At 34.6% G+C, this 17,500-nt stretch overlaps 1 protein-coding gene and 1 long non-coding RNA gene across 2 annotated transcripts in view; one reads left to right on the top strand and one right to left on the bottom strand.

The window, feature by feature from the left end:
* LOC136833144 (uncharacterized) overlaps positions 1-17,500 on the top strand; it is a 689,668-nt gene that overhangs the window by 351,419 nt on the left and 320,749 nt on the right. The window lies entirely within an intron of this gene.
* The window catches only part of LOC136833143 (uncharacterized), a 492,490-nt gene that overhangs the window by 308,980 nt on the left and 166,010 nt on the right, over positions 1-17,500 (bottom strand). The window contains exon 3 of the mRNA XM_067094840.1: positions 6,414-6,555. Coding sequence (XP_066950941.1) covers positions 6,414-6,555 — 142 coding nt within the window. The remainder of the gene's footprint in view (positions 1-6,413; positions 6,556-17,500) is intronic.

Raw genomic sequence — 17,500 nt, 5'->3', positions numbered from 1 at the left:
TCTCTCTCTCTCTCTCTCTCTCTCTCTCTCTCTCTCTCTCTCTCTCTCTCTCTCCATCGTTTACATTTTGTGACCTGTGGAAAGGAAGAAACTAGGTCAGGCACTACACTAAGAACCCGTAGCAACTTTAGTTGCTTCGATTAGTCGCTGGTAAGGTTTTAGTCAGCTGAAAAACTCAGTTTCGAATATCTCTCGGGTGAAAAGTAAACACCCTTTCATGTTTATGGTGCCACATTAATCATTTTTTGCCTCATCCGGGCTACTTTTATGGTGTTCCTTTTCCTTCTTCCCATTTAGACTCTCAAGTCCTCGTTTTGGAAAGTTTGACCACCATTAATTCTACCTCTGTGCATCCAGTGAAGATTAAAGGTCGGTGATACATGCCTGTATCATAGTATCCACTCGGTTGTCTTTTCTTTCGTTTCATATTTCAGTTAAATCTTTTTTCATCAGTCTGGGTCGGGGTTTTTTTTTATCACATTTTGACGACGGAGTACCCGTTTTGCTGCATTATCGCTTTTTCACATTTTTCCTTTTTTCCCTCTTGAGCTCAGTTTTTCAGTCGCCCCTTCTACAACATTTTCCAACGTCCTTTTTCGTGTGTTACATTTCGACAGCTAAGTTATCTCATTACTGGCTTCACAGTTTCCCCTCGCTGACAAAAGTTCCCCTAATTGAGACTTGTTCGTCAAGTGCGGCTGCGAAGAATTTAATTGGAGACCAAGATGATCGGTGTCTCACGCCGAATGGCCACAATCGATAACAGATATCTGTCTCTCGAAAGCTGAAAAGGTGGCGTTGTGTCTGTCCACTCGCTTGAAATGTGCCTTTAAAATTTATTAACTTTTTTCCGTTATGCCTTTTCTTCAAAATTATTTGCAATATTTACTTGAAGGAGGAAAGGTTGGCTTTGTATGTGTCTACTTTCCAGGTTTGTTGTTTTCGAGATGTTAATTTCTTAGTACAATTTGCCCTTTTATTTGTTTAACTAGCGTTATTTCTTATAAGAGTTGTCGTTTTATCTGTTACTTCTCTGTAGTTGTGCCATTTATTGTCTATTTTTTCTTCTTTTGATTAACAGTGTGTTAGTTTCTTATTTACATTTTTTGGCTCTAAGTACTCTTCTGATTGCCAGAAAATTTATATATATATATAGATTATGTATATATATATATATATATATATATATATATATATATATATATATATATATATATATATATATATATATATATATATATATAGAGAGAGAGAGAGAGAGAGAGAGAGAGAGAGAGAGAGAGAGAGAGAGGGGGGAGCGTATTCCCATACTCGACCATTTTAATTTTTATGCTTTCAGTTTGTTTATCATGGCGTGGTTATGCTCATATTCTGTTTATGTTTCCTTCTTACCTATTCAGTTTCTACTAAGTTAGGAAGAAAGGTGTCACAGTATATCATTTATTTAGTTTTCACTCTTCACTTCTTAATTTCCTTTCTTTTGTCCCTTCGTTCGCTTTTCATTTTCACTTTTTATTTTGTTCTTCCCTTTTTTATACTTTACGTGACGGGTGCTGGGAGAAACCTGATGGACAAAGTTTTATCGTTCATCTTTTTATCAAGTTTTTGATCATTTGCTCTTTGTCCTGTTTTTTCGTTTCCTACTCACTGTCGTTTTTATTTTATTGGTGTCGGTTTGGGCGAGAAAAAAGAATACGTTTGCCAAATCGACGTTCGTTGACATATCGAAAGAAAATCTCATTCGTAAAAACAGCTTCTCATTTAGAAGAATTATGTGGTACTTTTTGTTACGTTCATTCCCTTTATGAATCATGTCACTGCCCATATAATAAATATTTATATTTCGAGCATGCGTACAGCTGCGAGAATTTATATTCGTTTGAAATTGATGACTACGGACCTTTTTTTTAGGGTGATAAATTAGGATGCCATAACGGACAGTTGTGTTGTATCCATTCGTCTGTTGCAGATAGATTTAATAACGATTTTTTTGTAATATAGAGACAGGGCGATAACAGAGGTCGATATTAAAGTTTTTATGGTGACAGTAGCAATGGTTACGGATGTTCATAATGATGAAAAATAATGTTTACAAATGTTGATGGCGATGATCATGTGTTAATGATCATGACACTAATGAAAACGGAATTATGATCCATAATTTTAAGTAACAATGATATAAACTTTATAATAAAACGGGTAGTGCCAATAGCTGTGAGGTTAGTGACGTTAATGATGGTGGAGGTGATGTTACTACGAATGACTGCGATAGTGTCTGTTTATGACAGTGGCGAAACGTGAATTAGCTGTCAGAGAACAGAAATATTGGAATTGGATAATGTTATAATATGATACCAAATGTAGCCAGTTTAAACGTGATGCGCATATGATAATGATTTAAATAGAATTACCTTTATGAAACGCGTGCTGCGACCTAAATACCCAACTTAAAAAGATTGTGATGTTGATATAGTAGCAAAGGCCGGTTGGCTTATAGTTCCAGTGATCTTTGGATGAAAACGCGCATAAGTGTATGTTTAATGACCTGGATATTGCAGTATGCGGAGATACGCAGAATTAGCAGTACTGCTGCAGACGTGGAAATTATGATATTCTCCAGTTAAACCAAACGTTGCGGTTCATGTGCGATATATATTAAGCAAGCTTGACATTTTCTCTTAACTTAGGAAGTATTAGATGGGAGAAATGTGATGACCATAATAGTGTTTTATGTGGAGGCTACTGGAATTAGCAACTGAATGTCCATAACTGAAGCCGCGCCCAGCGAGTTTGAAGGCTTTAATACCGTGCCCAGGTATCCTACCACTAAGATCATTGGGTTGCCAGTACACGATAATGGAACCTTCAGACTGGTTTGCTGCGACTATAATTTAGGCTTTAAGAAAAAAAGGGGGTGGGGGAGAATGGTGCCTACCCTGGAGGTGAGACATGTTTGGGGAAACGGACGCAGGATCTGAATTCAACATTTGGGTCACTAGGGTTAGGGAGGACACTCCTATAGGTCAGTATAGCAGGACCAAAGTAAACCTGCAGAAGAGTTACTTCGGCCTGCTTCTTTTGGGAAGAGGGAGAGAATCTATAGAAAAGAGGTAATAGACAGGTAATATTTTGTAAATTCCTGGTAAGAATAATTATAATAGAAAACTCCTGGTAAGAATAAATACTGTATAATAGAAGGATGGCACCTGTTAAGAGAGCAGTCTCTTTAGCACCCGGGTAAAGCTTTAAAAACCAAAATGAAAGAAGAAAAAGGTGATGTGACCTGAACGCTACGATGCATAGAAGTAAATTTGGCATTGTGAAATTGTGATTATCGCCAAGAAACATTTGGAACAATCTGAAGACTCCAAAAATAAAAGACGATGGCGAAATGCCATTTTCATCTGGTCAAATGAGAGGAATTCACATAGCTTAATCTTACCCTCTTCATACGTGGAACTTAACTATTGATTTTAAAATAGCTATGTAGATGATTTGGTCTTTTTTTCTGGTGACAGTAGAATACTAAAAATCCTGATCACATGAATAACGGGCCTTTGTACATTGCTAATAAAGAAAATCAGAAAGATAAAGGAAAATCAATATACAATTAGCGTCTGAATATGCATTTGACAAAAAGTTTTTTTCGGAATTCCGCCAATTTCACTCTAAGAATGAAGTGAATTTCAATAGAATGGCGAACGGGCGTAAAACCTAAAAAGGGAATTATTCACCAGTTCATCAAATTGGTGTTAAATAACCAGAACGAATTTTATAGAATTCACACTAAACTTTCTCGTCCTGTCCGAAGAGTTTCTGCGAAATTTTTCCCGTCAAAAAAAAAAAAAAAAAAAAAAAAAAAAAAAAAAATCGTGTAAGCGTCTCTCTCTCTCTCTCTCTCTCTCTCTCTCTCTCTCTCTCTCTCTCTCTCTCTTCATCCTCTCCACTCTATTTTTACCCCAGTTGGATTGTATAGGACACATTGCCGGCAGAAGATAATGAAAAACCCCTTATGACTGAAGCCTTAGCCAAACCCTCATATTACTTTCCTTTAAAATTTCCCTTCGCCTCCTCCCACCAAGCCCCCTTTGCCCCTCTTCAGTCCTGTCATTGATTCCTCCCCTTTCCCCCTCCCCTCCCTGAGGGCAAATGAAGCAAAATCTTCCTTGAATAAAAGATTATATAATTTGACTGGCATTTAAAGAATGGCATCAATTTGAATGATAAAAATGTTAGTCAGAGTTAATAAGAGTCATGTATCCTGTCATTCTCCATCTCTCTAATTTACTTAGGGAGCGAATCACGGCAACATTTCCATTTTTGTAGCGACTCTGAGTCACCGTAATACGATAATTCCTTCATCTCTCACTGGGGTTCCGGCAGCGATTTCCCTCCGCGTCTTCATCCATAGCTTGTCTTTCTCTTTCCCCTGATAAGGGACTTTAATGGAATTAACGACTTCGCAAATTGTAAATAGAGTGCATGCAGCCCCTCGCGAGCTCCCGCTTATGATTTGAATATCATCGCTTTTGTGTCTTCATTTAATTAAAAGCTGTTCCCAGGAAGAAACTGTAGGCAGACAGCTGTGTGAAGAGGGAGGAGGAAGGAAAGGGCAGGGAAGGGTAGGGTGGGTTGGGATTGGAGAGTAGGGGTTTTGGGGGTGTCGATTAATACACAGTTGGGGAGATATGAGGACGCTTTGTTCGAATATGTTTCATGACGGACGTCAGCAACATCGTCCCGATTATTGCTTCACGATGGCAGAGAGGCATTGCATACTTCCGTTATATATATATATATATATATATATATATATATATATATATATATATATATATATATATATATATATATATATATACTGTATATATATATATATATATATATATATATATATATATATATATATATATATATATACATACATACATACATACATACATACATACAGATTTTCGGTTATATATATATGTTTATATATATATATATGTACATACATACGTACGTATGTGCATGCATATATACATACATACACATACACTCTTGAAAGCTTTGAAGACCTACATGAACTAGAACATGTTTGATTGCTAAGAGAAAAACCTACGCGTATACATGAATATAGACAATAATAGATCAGACACCACCTGAAGAATATGAAAAACGGTTGTAAATCCTGACAAGGGTCGGCTTTACTGCTGACTAAATCATCATCATAGGACTGATACAAAGTGGTAGAAATGCATAATATGTATATGTATATATGCTAGCTGGACAATGCATAAAAACGGTCGGAAACCATGTATTTGCACATAACAGGTGTTCGCAGGCGGAGTCACGAATGACGGCAGGACTCAGCTTGCAAACATCTCTTAGGAGCAATATATATATATATATATATATATATATATATATATATATATATATATATATATATATATATATATATATATATATATATATATATATATATATATATATATATATAAGCATTAAGCTACAAACGTCCTTTAATATCAATTCGCTCTACCTCGGAAATAATATATTTTTCATATATGTTACCGAAGGGAATTTTTAGTTGATAATAGTACGCCGCGCGTTAATGCGTCCCTGTAGTCCTGAGTTCCCGTCCTTCGCTGGTTCGACCCCACGGGACGGCGTACTTATTATCAACGCGTTAATGCGTCCCTGTAGTCCTGAGTTCCCGTCCTTCGCTGGTTCGACCCCACGGGACGGCGTACTTATTATCAACTAAAAATTCCCCTTCGGTAACATATATGAAAATATATTATTTCCGAGGTAGAGCGAATTGGATATTAAAGGACGTTTGTAGCTTAATGCTTGTATATGAATCACAGTGATGTGATAAAAACTTCATATATATATATATATATATATATATATATATATATATATATATATATATATATATATATATATATATATATATATATATATATATATATATATATATATATATATATATAATATGTGTGTGTGTGTGTGTGTGTGTGTGTATATATATAATATTTCTACCACTTTTTATCAGTCCTTTGAAGAATGGCTTAGTTAGCAATAAAAGCCGACGGCTGCCAGGATTTATAATAATAATAATAATAATAATAATAATAATAAAGGCTTTATTTCGTATAAAATACAGTGGGGCGAATTCTATACATAGAAGTTAAACTACAAAATACTAAAAGTGGATAAAAAAAATTATAATTTTTCATTTTTTCTCGGTGGCCTTTGATATATACAAGCACGTGTAAAAGTGATTATAATCATGGAGACAATAATATTCATATAAAATAAAGATGATAAATACTCTTTCACCGTTGCTAGTGTATATCTTAAAAAAAAAAACTCTTCAATCAAAGAAGCAAATTTCATGCACTGAATTTCCAAGTACTCACTGAGGACGGTCATGGGCGCTGTGACCGTTTCGGTCCTGAAGCTGGGATGTTCCGCGATGACTTCGCACCGGTACAGACCTGAGGCTGACACCGAAAGGCGTGTCAGGGACAGGGTGACCCGGGCGTCGTTTCGGAAGAGCTCCTGGTGGAGAGAGAGAGAAAAAGACATGCCTTCAACAATTCCTTATTTGCTTGGTTCAGAGAAAGTCAAGATATTGGCTTGAAGCGAGTCGTTTATTTTTTGTACTTTTGGCAGTATGTGTATGCTTTTACATTATTCTGCAATGGATGTTTTATTTAATTGTATTGTGTAAGCATTTGAAGTGTGTACTATGTATGTATGGATTTGTTGTCGAACTTTACTGATCATATCCGTTTTTGCACACATAACTATCCCCAGGTAAAGCAGTTTCATAGACACATCTCCATTCCCGCTTTATATCATCTCATTTTCTGTTTCTATCAGGTGCTTTCATATTTCCTTATTAGTTTTTAGTCTGTTTCGTCAAGGGTTCCAGATCGTATCCTTCCCAGGGATTCCGTATTCCATATTCATCTTTTATATATTATGTGTTTCATGTGTTAAATCCAGTTTATTTCGATTGTATTTTCATCTTTACTTCACCTTGTGGAAGCATCACCTCATAGGTATACCCATGCGGCCACGTCACCTCATATTGACTTCAAAAAATTCATATCTGCCCATCCTGTCATTGCCACCCATTCGCAGGGTACAAATTCACGTGATTTGGTTTCACGATCCTGAGAGCCTACAAAGTTATCTGTGTTTGTGTTTTGGGAAATGTGAGCTTAAATGAAGCATCAGATGTATTTGAACCTTAGTTTTAACCGGCTTGAAATCTTAGCTTAGGCCCAAGGTTGTTGTTACTAAATTTTCGAGTATTTTTACGAAATGTTTAGAAATGGTCTTAGACCGTGGAAAGCTCAGAATATTTTTGACCGTACATTGAAAGGAAAGGGTTTGAAGACTGCTTAATTTATTTAATGGAAAATCTTCTTTTATCATTTTAATGAGTTCCTCCAAACGAGCTTGATATGTAGAGATGTAGAGGTAGCAGTATTTATTTCTTATCGGTTTAGTTAATGTTAAGTCGTATTTTATTTACTCATTATAACAATAACAAAATTCTTCTACTACTACTGCTACTACTACTACTACTACTACTATTACTAGTACTACTAATATTATTGTAATGATATTTTTATTTTGAGTCATGCACTGGGCAATTTTGTATTTGGCACCTGCTTTCCAGTAGGAAAATTCATCTGCGCTAATTTCTATACATATGTATCTATTCAGGAATTTCAATGATCGCGTGTGTATTTACGTGATTAAAATAAAGTCTTATAAATAGTAAACACATCTCCCTTACGAGATGCTATATTCACATGTAAAACTGATCCACAATATAGATTTTCTTCTTCAGTAATGAATAAATGCAATATATCAAACGTCATGCATAACAGATTTCCCCCTCCTAGGACCTAGATTCGGCTTCACTTTCATTCACACATTTGTATATCTTTGTTATCTGTTTAATTTTCCAAATAAGGTTTTGATTTTCTTTATATAAATTTTTCTTCGTTTGTGTCCCTTAAAAAAATCAGGAACGTCTGGCTGTTATTTTCCACTCAGAAAGAAAACGGGAAATCCATGGGGTTTTTTCCCCTCTCTTGTTTCCTTTTGTTTTGGTTTTTATTCAAGAGCGTTTGTCAAAGAGCCGCTCCATTCTTTTCATTCGTCCATTCGTATTCGAACCGATAGATTTGAATCGTTAGACGTCTGGGCAGTCTATCCAGCTGTGTACATATTGATATAGCCGTATTTTTATTACATTCCCTCTCTCTCTCTCTCTCTCGTTCTGTGCGTTGGTTCGTATGGCTGTACATACAGTATCTATTATTACGCTTTTATTCTTGAATTCACATTTTTAATATATAGAAAAATCTAATCAATTTAGTTTTCGGGTTAGAGTTGCATGACTTCCCGTAAACTGGTTTGAAAGACTGCTTTCACTTTTAGAGATACAGTATATCTTCGGTAAAACTTGAATCCCCAGCTACCTTGAATTATTTATTTTATAGGTAAAGTGGAAAAGAACTATAGATTCTGTAATTTCATGGCGAGTAAATGGCATATTAGTTTTTGGACTTCATTGCATGAGAAAAATGTTTAAGATTGAATAATGAAAAACAATATTGTAAAAAACATATTTTCCCGTCTTTATTATTTATGTATTTTGTTTACCGTTACCAAATGTCTTAAAAAATTTTGTTTTTGCCTGTATATCTTCTAATCCGTCTGTTCCCATTCAAACCTGTTAAAGCTTGTTTATAAAGTAAACGACTTATTACTCTCTTCCACAAGAATATATATATATATATATATATATATATATATATATATATATATATATATATATATATATATATATATGTGTGTGTGTGTGTGTGTGTGTGTGTGTGTGTGTGTGTGTGTGTGTGTGTGTGTGTATACACACACATATATATATATATATGTATTTGTATATTTGTATATATATTTATATATTTATATATATATATACTATATATTTAATAACTTTTAGTAATGTCAGGTATTTTCCAGCACTAGATGCTTTTTATTCATCATCTTCATCGAGAAATGTAGAATTTTGTATGGAAGTATTTTGCCTGTGTAGAAACTTTGGTAAAGAAGAGTCACCGACTTCCTAACCAGTTCACTTCGCAAGTTCTGGAGTTTTTCTTTAACTAGTTGAGAGACAAATAAAACAAGTCCCCCGAAGTTTAAACATGACTGTGATTACGTACTTATTAAGACACGGAATCGTGTTCGCAGATTAATTAGGAACTTGAGTTGACGGAGCTTACCGATAGCCTCGTCATTGATGAACCAAGTGCTAGTAGTTATTTTGCATGCAATTAATAGCATATTAGTTCAGGGTATAAATATTACCTGAATTATTAATATACTAGCTAGTTAAATAGTATAACCAGGTTTGTGAATTGATTGTCTTGTGTTCTAGTTACTTTTCTGAACTAAAAATGAAGGGCATTAATTATACTTATTCTTCCAAGAATTCAAGTTCAAACTCGTCGTCAAGAACACTTGATACTCTTGTTTAAAAGCAGATATTTTTAATTTCCAAAGAACTGTTTTGTGAATTTAAAGTTGTGTTCGTGTTATAGAATTTACTCCTTGGCCCCAAGTTATTTAAGTACGCACATTGACTAAATGATTAATGATGTCGCCTGTTGCATAATTCGTTCGGTAATGCAGTAGAACGTTCTTTTTATTATTAAAGCTACTCATGGTTACGCGACTGTTTTTCGTTTAGTCTGATTCTTTATTATTGCCATTTAATAAATACCGAAGAAGAGCTTGCTAAAATAGGTATTATAGTGACAGTATCATTAATGCATTAAAAATCGCGAAAAATTGTGACACGAGTTTAATGGGTTTTAGTTGAATTACATATACAAGACAATCTGTTTTGCAATTAGGTTGAAGATTTTGGCATTAATATAAATGGTTATATTAAAAAAAGAGAACTGAATCACCAGATAGTTTTATATACTGCCCTTGTTAACATTTTCTGGTTGATTTAAACTTAACCTTTTCTCAAGGTTGATTGATAATCACCCATCTCTTATTCTTTGATAAATGACATGAGTTTAATGGGTTTTAGTTTTACATATGCAAGACAATCTGTTTTGCCATTAGGTTGAAGATTTTGGCATTAATATAAATGGTTTCTGAATCACCAGATAGTTTTAGATACTGCCCTTTGTTAACATTTTTAAACTATGTCCAACCTTCAAGAAGAAAAATCTCTCTCTCTCTCTCTCTCTCTCTCTCTCTCTCTCTCTCAACTGGCAAATAATCATATCATATATCACCCATCTCTTATTCTTTGATAAATGACTTCCCTCTGAAATATACCTTTCGTGACCTATAACTTGAACCTCCGGTTCTTCGGAGAAAGTCAGCAAATCCATACAATTTCATGCAAAGTTACCAAATGAGATTTTCTGGGAAGCCTTACTTCACCTAGCAACACCTCTCTCTCTCTCTCTCTCTCTCTCTCTCTCTCTCTCTCTCTCTCTCTCTCTCTCTGTGCGGTGGCGTAATAAAAACTTTGGCCTCGCTGCCATTGGAATAGGCATTGAATACGAGACTTCGTTATTACATTCTAGGGATAGGAAAGGCTTTGGGTACAGTTCCCATTTCCTTAAAGGGTTTTATCAAATGAATAATAGTTTCTGAAAGAGACGACGATAGATCTGGTTGCGTTGTCTTTGAACCATACATGACCCAAGGTAACCTCGTGATAGTCTAGATTGAAATGTGATTGGAGGGTGTTGAGGATGCATGGGTTATAATAATGTAATTTTGAAAGCAAAGTGGGTATTGGAGTATGTATACGCACGACTGACAGGTCTGTACGTATTGCCATTGGGTTTAAGAGAAGAGTATGTCATGGGAAGATCTGAAAAATAGGCAAAAAATGTAACTAGGAAAGATGACATGAATAAATTCTGAAATAGTTGATATTTGCTGATAATATTGTTTGGTGGTAAAAGAAGGAAGTTGGAGTTGTAAAACACTGAACAATTTTTTAATATATAAAAGCTAGGAAGTGGAGTTGTAACAAGAGCAAGTATATTAGAATAGTAGGAACCCAAGTATTTTGAGATATGAAAGGTACTATGGATGTTGGGCGAATCGAAGTGGGTGAAATTATATGAAACCGATGAAGTTAGGAGAGGAGAAGAGGCGATTCGCAGAATAAATGAATCAAGGAGTGTAGTAGGATTTCGGGAAAATGTTTAGAAAAGAATTAGAGTGTCAGTGGAAGCAAAAATTTGAAATTTGAAGGTGTTTAGCCAACATTCCTTTACCGAAGTGAAATATGGGTGCTGAATACAATTACGACAAAAAGTTGGTTTGATTATTTGTAGGGAATTAAGGACGGTGGAAAATATGAACGTTTTGGAAGAAAACCGAGAAAGTCTTGGCTAGGTGGGGTGCGGGGTTGTATTAACGTGGAAGGGAAGTGTTAAACTACCGATGAACTCTTTGTATCTGTTTATGAGGCGGCTGATGTTGATGGAAGTTTTCTGCACTCGAGATTCATCCTTGATTTACCAGTTAACGGATGAATGTGGCAGTCTTGTTTACATGTCTTTTCTAAAGCCTCATGTGTTGTAGGAACTTTTTATATATATATATATATATATATATATATATATATATATATATATATATTATATATATATATATATATATATATATATATATATATATATATATATATATATATATATATATATATATATATATATACATATATATATATATATATATATATATATATATATATATATATATTACATATACACATATATATCTCTATATATATATATATATATATATATATATATATATATATATATATATATATATATATATATATATATGTATATACATATTACCTCGATGGCTCAGTCAGGTTACAGCAGCAGCTTCCGGACTTCGTAGAGGTCTGTGGCGCGGGTTCAATCCGCAAGCCGGCTGATCAGAGAGGCGAACACTTTGCTATCCGTGTAGACATCCCGGGATTATATATGTAATCAACGGATAGGTTTGCTTAAAAAGCAAAAATGGATGTTACAGACTAAATACACACACAAAACAAAGCCACTACAACACCTTCTAAAAACATAACAAACATCTCACACGTCTCGAACTCTCGCCATACCCGCGCAATAACTTCTCGCTGTTGGGAGAAAGGTGTTGGGTCTGGTATGATACATGAAACATACGTACCGGGGTCTAAGCGATGTCAGGCAGGGCAGCCGATCGAGACCACAGGTCTACCCCAAAGCCAAATCAAAAAGTCCTTCAAAAGAAGGCATCGTGGCTTACCCCATACAAAAATGGGAATAAAAGCACGTTAAAAGAAAAGAAGATATGTATATACGACTATTTATCACATCACTGTGATTCATATACAATCAGAAAGCTACAAACGTCCTTTAATATCCAATTCACTCTACCTCGGAAATAATATATTTTCATATATGTTACCGAAGGGGAATTTTTAGTTGATAATAAGTCCACCGCCCCGTGGGATCGAACCAGCGACGGACGAGGAATCAGGACTACAGTGACGCACTAACGAAATCGGCCACAAGAGAGGTATAAGTGAATAACATCTCCCATCAACTCACCCGTCGAACTCAGGTGTTTTGCGTTTGGAGACGATATCCACCCACCTCTGCCATGTTGACCGTAGTGCGTTTGTCGCGACGTAGCCATATTATGACTATTTATCACATCACCGTGATTCATATACAATCAGAAAGCTACAAACGTCCTTTAATATCAATTCACTCTACCTCGGAAATAATATATTTTCATATATGTTACCGAAGGGGAATTTTTAGTTGATAATAAGTCCACCGTCCCGTGGGATCGAACCAGCGACGGACGAGGAATCAGGACTAAAGTGACGCACTAACGAAATCGGCCACAAGAGAGGTATAAGTGAATAACATCATCCATCAACTCACCTGTCGAACTCAGGTGTTTTGCGTTTGGAGACGATATCCACCCACCTCTGCCATGTTGACCGTGTAGTGCGTTTGTCCTTGCGTAGCCATATTATGACTATTTATCACATCACCGTGATTCATATACAATCAGAAAGCTACAAACGTCCTTTAATATCCAATTCACTCTACCTCGGAAATAATATATTTTCATATATGTTACCAAAGGGAATTTTAGTTGATAATAAGTCCACCGTCCCGTGGGATCGAACCAGCGACGGACGAGAATCAGGATTACAGTGACGCACTAACGAAATCGGCCACAAGAGAGGTATAAGTGAATAACATCTTATCAACTCACCCGTCGAACTCAGGTGTTTTGCGTTTTGGAGACGATATCCACCCACCTCTGCCATGTTGACCGTAGTGCGTTGATGCGGAGTTGATGGGAGATGTTATTCACTTATACCTCTTTGGCCGATTTCGTTAGTGCGTCACTGTAGTCCTGATTCCTCGTTCGCTGGTTCGATCCCCACGGGACGGTGGACTTATTATCAACTAAAAATCCCTTCGGTAACATATATGAAAATATATTATTTCCGAGGTAGAGTGAATTGATATTAAAGGACGTTTGTAGCTTTCGATTGTATATGAATCACGGTGATGCGGATAAATAGTCATAATATGGCTACGTGCGACAAACGCACTACACGGTCAACATGGCAGAGGTGGGTGGATATCTGAGTTCGACGGGTGAGTTGATGGGGAGATGTTATTCACTTATACCTCTCTTGTGGCCGGTTCGTCACTGTAGTCCTGATTCCTCGTCCGTCGCTGGTTCGATCCCATGGGACGGTGGACTTATTATCAACTAAAATTCCCTTCGGTAACATATATGAAAATATATTATTTCGAGGTAGAGTGAATTGATATTAAAGGACGTTTGTAGCTTTCTGATTATATGTATATACATATTACATATACACATATATATCTATATATATATATATATATATATATATACAGTATATATATATATATATATATATATATATATATATATATATATATATATATATATATATATATATATATATATATATATATATATATATATATATATATATATATATTTGTTGTACTTCTCTGAAGGCCTGTTTAGGAATTATATATATATATATATATATATATATATATATATATATATATATATATATATATATATATATATATATATTCCTAAACAGGCCTTCAACAACAAATATTTTTGACCGGGAGCTCTCTTGGTCATCATTATTCTTCTCGAGGAAAAAAAAAGTTTTCTTTTGATTCCGATCACGAGCGTAATTAATTAACTCCCATCTCAGTGACAGGTCTTCATCTCCGAGGCTTACACCTTTATTTTGCTACTTAATAATTTTCCCCGGGAGAATTCATCAACCGAAATTTTGACAATGTAAGAGGGTGGGTACATATTTTCACGGTAATGAAACTGCAAGACATGGTAAAAATGTTTAATTATTTCAAGTCCTTTTTCATCATCGTCCATAAAACGACCGGAATATTAAAATGTGTTTTCTTCTTTGTTGGATTTTATCATTAACTCTATAATGCGATAAGATTTTGAAAAGGTTTTTGCTTTACAGTTGCTCGAGTATAGCAACTGAAGGAAAGTTTTTTTTATAATTGCTAAGCTGATTGCTTTTGTGAAGGTTCTAGTATGGTTATGCATGTGGAATTTTGCCGTTAAGCACCTCAGTGATTTCAATCGTTTCCAGCGAAGTTGGGAAGGAAGTTGTTATTCAGTCGGGTTTTTTTAAATTCATAGATGAAACTCGTGCATATAAATATAAACTTTCGATAATATATATAAAAAATATTGTTCTGTTACATGTATATATGTGGTTTGTGTAATTGTATAGTTGGTGTTTTCAGAGACACTTATTTTCCGCATATATGTATATATATATAAATATGTGTGTGAGTGTATATATATATATATATATATATATATATATATATATATATATATATATATATATATATATATATATATATATATATATATATATATGTGTATATATGTGTGTGTTACACACACACACACACACACACACACACACACACACACACACACACACATATATATATATATATATATATATATATATATATATATATTTATATATGTGTGTGTGTTATACACACACACACATTATGTATACATTATGTATACATATCACACATCACAACAGGTGAAAGAATAAGAAACAAATTACAAATTACGTAACTTAGGAGAATGTTTGAATTTTAAGGGAAACCGAAGAAATGTTTGGAAAAAGGACTATCATTATATTGATAAAGATTGCACTGGATCAGTAGCTCTAATTAGATTTTTTCCCCTCCCCCTTGACATCTGCCAGGTGTAGATTTGTAATCTTCAACGGTCTGTATGTTTGTCGGTACTGGCCCTAGACTAGAGTATATATTGTGAGTTTTACTTCTAGCACTAATGAGTTTTTTCGCCAATCCCCCTTTTAGACCTATCAGGCGTGGATTCGTAGTCTTAAACCGTGTGTACGTTCGTTCGTACTGTCGCTATAGCATTTATACTGTGATCTCAACCACTGTGTGTTAGTCCATCGTCAATGGCTGGGAAATAAAGCTGAAACCGGTCAGGACCTACACCAGCACTTCATATTTCTTGTGCTCATACGAATATAACTGTTTAAAAGTTTATGACGACGTTGGTCCAGCTAAATAAAACTTGTGTATATTGCCAAGAGCCCTTTAGCTGTGACATATCTGAAATCTTAACGTGTAACTTAGTTTACATGTTGTCTCAACAACTTTTTATCCGTTATGGGTCAAGTCTTTGTTTGATAATTAACGCACTGAGGAGTATTAAATTCAGCTCTTTGTTAGTTACAAAGACATTGAATGAGAGTTTATGTCTTTTCTAATTACTTGGCGAAATATCTAGTTTTTAGTTTATCTTCTTAAATTCATTAAGAAGGAAAACAAACAGTTTTGTTTATACGTCCTTGATGATTAATCAGATCCTGTCTTTATTATTCCCGAGTAAATCTTTTTATGGTTCATGAAGGTTTTAGATAATTCATGTTCATGTGAATGCGCGCGCACACATATGCATTCACACACACACATATTCACAAATGTTGAGACAAAAAAAATCTCTTAATATCGAATTCAGTGTAACGTGGGAATTTCTTCCAGCCAAGGGGAACAATAAATTGACAGATGCATCTGGCCCGGCCAGGATTCGAACTTGGGCCTTTGGTTCCGATAAAGTGATAAACGGTCAACTGGGATTGAATGAGCCTATGGTTTAGATTGATTGATAAACAGTCGATTTGACCATCCGGACTTGGTTCGAATCCTTACCGGGCAGATGCGCTTATTGTAATTCATTCTTGATTAAGCCACAAATGTCACTTAATATTAAATTTACCTTGGGAGTAACTTGCAGCCAAGGTGATTATAACTTGATAAGTTCATCTGGCCCGGCCAGGATTCGAACGTGGGCGGTTTGGTTCAGATACAGTGAGAGCGACTTTCAAAAAGGAATTATGATTGATATGAGCAAATGCCCCGGCCTGGTTTCTAGGCCGAGGGAGGTGCACTTGTCAGTTATAATTCCCCTTGGCTGTATGTTATTCCAAAGGTAAAGTGAATTCGACGCCGAATGCTATTTGTGGCATAATATTTGTGACTATAAGAAGGCTATGCGTGTTTAAGTGAAAAAACTTAACCCATATATATATATATATATATATATATATATATATATATATATATATATATATATCTGTGTGTGTTGAATATCTAAACATATAATGTTTCATGTCATGAAATACTTTTGCCGTCGTCAATAATTGTGATTTAATGTTTCTTTTAAGGATATTTTCTAATTTTATCCAGCCATTAAATGTGATTTAACGTTTCTTTTAAGGATATTTTCTAATCTTATCCAGTCAATAAATGTAATTTAATGTTTCTTTTAAGGATATTTTCTAATCTTATCCATTCAATACCTGTGATTTAATGTTTCTTTTAAGGATATTTTCTAATCTATCCAGTCAATAAATGTTCTTTAATGTTTCTTTTGAGGATAATTTCTAATCTTATCCAGTCAGTAAATGTGATTTAACGTTTCTTTTAAGGATATTTTCTAATCTTATCCAGTCAATAACTGTGATTTAGTGTTTCTTTTAAGGATATTTTTTAATGTTATCCATTCAATAAATGTGATTTAATGTTTCTTTTAAGGATATTTCTAATCTATCCAGTCAATAAATGTGTTTTAATGTTTCTTTTGAGGATATTTTCTAATATTATCCAGTCAATAAATGTCATTTAATGTTTCTTTTAAGGATATTGTCTAATCTTATCCAGAATTGAGTTTTCGGCAGTGGCTGCAATGTAGGGAATTACATCACAACGTCTTCATTTGAGCCCTCTTCGCCTATAAATTGACCTGGTTAAAAGCC

The sequence above is a fragment of the Macrobrachium rosenbergii genome, chromosome 51, assembly GCF_040412425.1.
Source record: "Macrobrachium rosenbergii isolate ZJJX-2024 chromosome 51, ASM4041242v1, whole genome shotgun sequence".
In the NCBI taxonomy this organism is placed as follows: domain Eukaryota; kingdom Metazoa; phylum Arthropoda; class Malacostraca; order Decapoda; family Palaemonidae; genus Macrobrachium; species Macrobrachium rosenbergii.
This window is presented reverse-complemented; position numbering and strand designations above follow the sequence as displayed.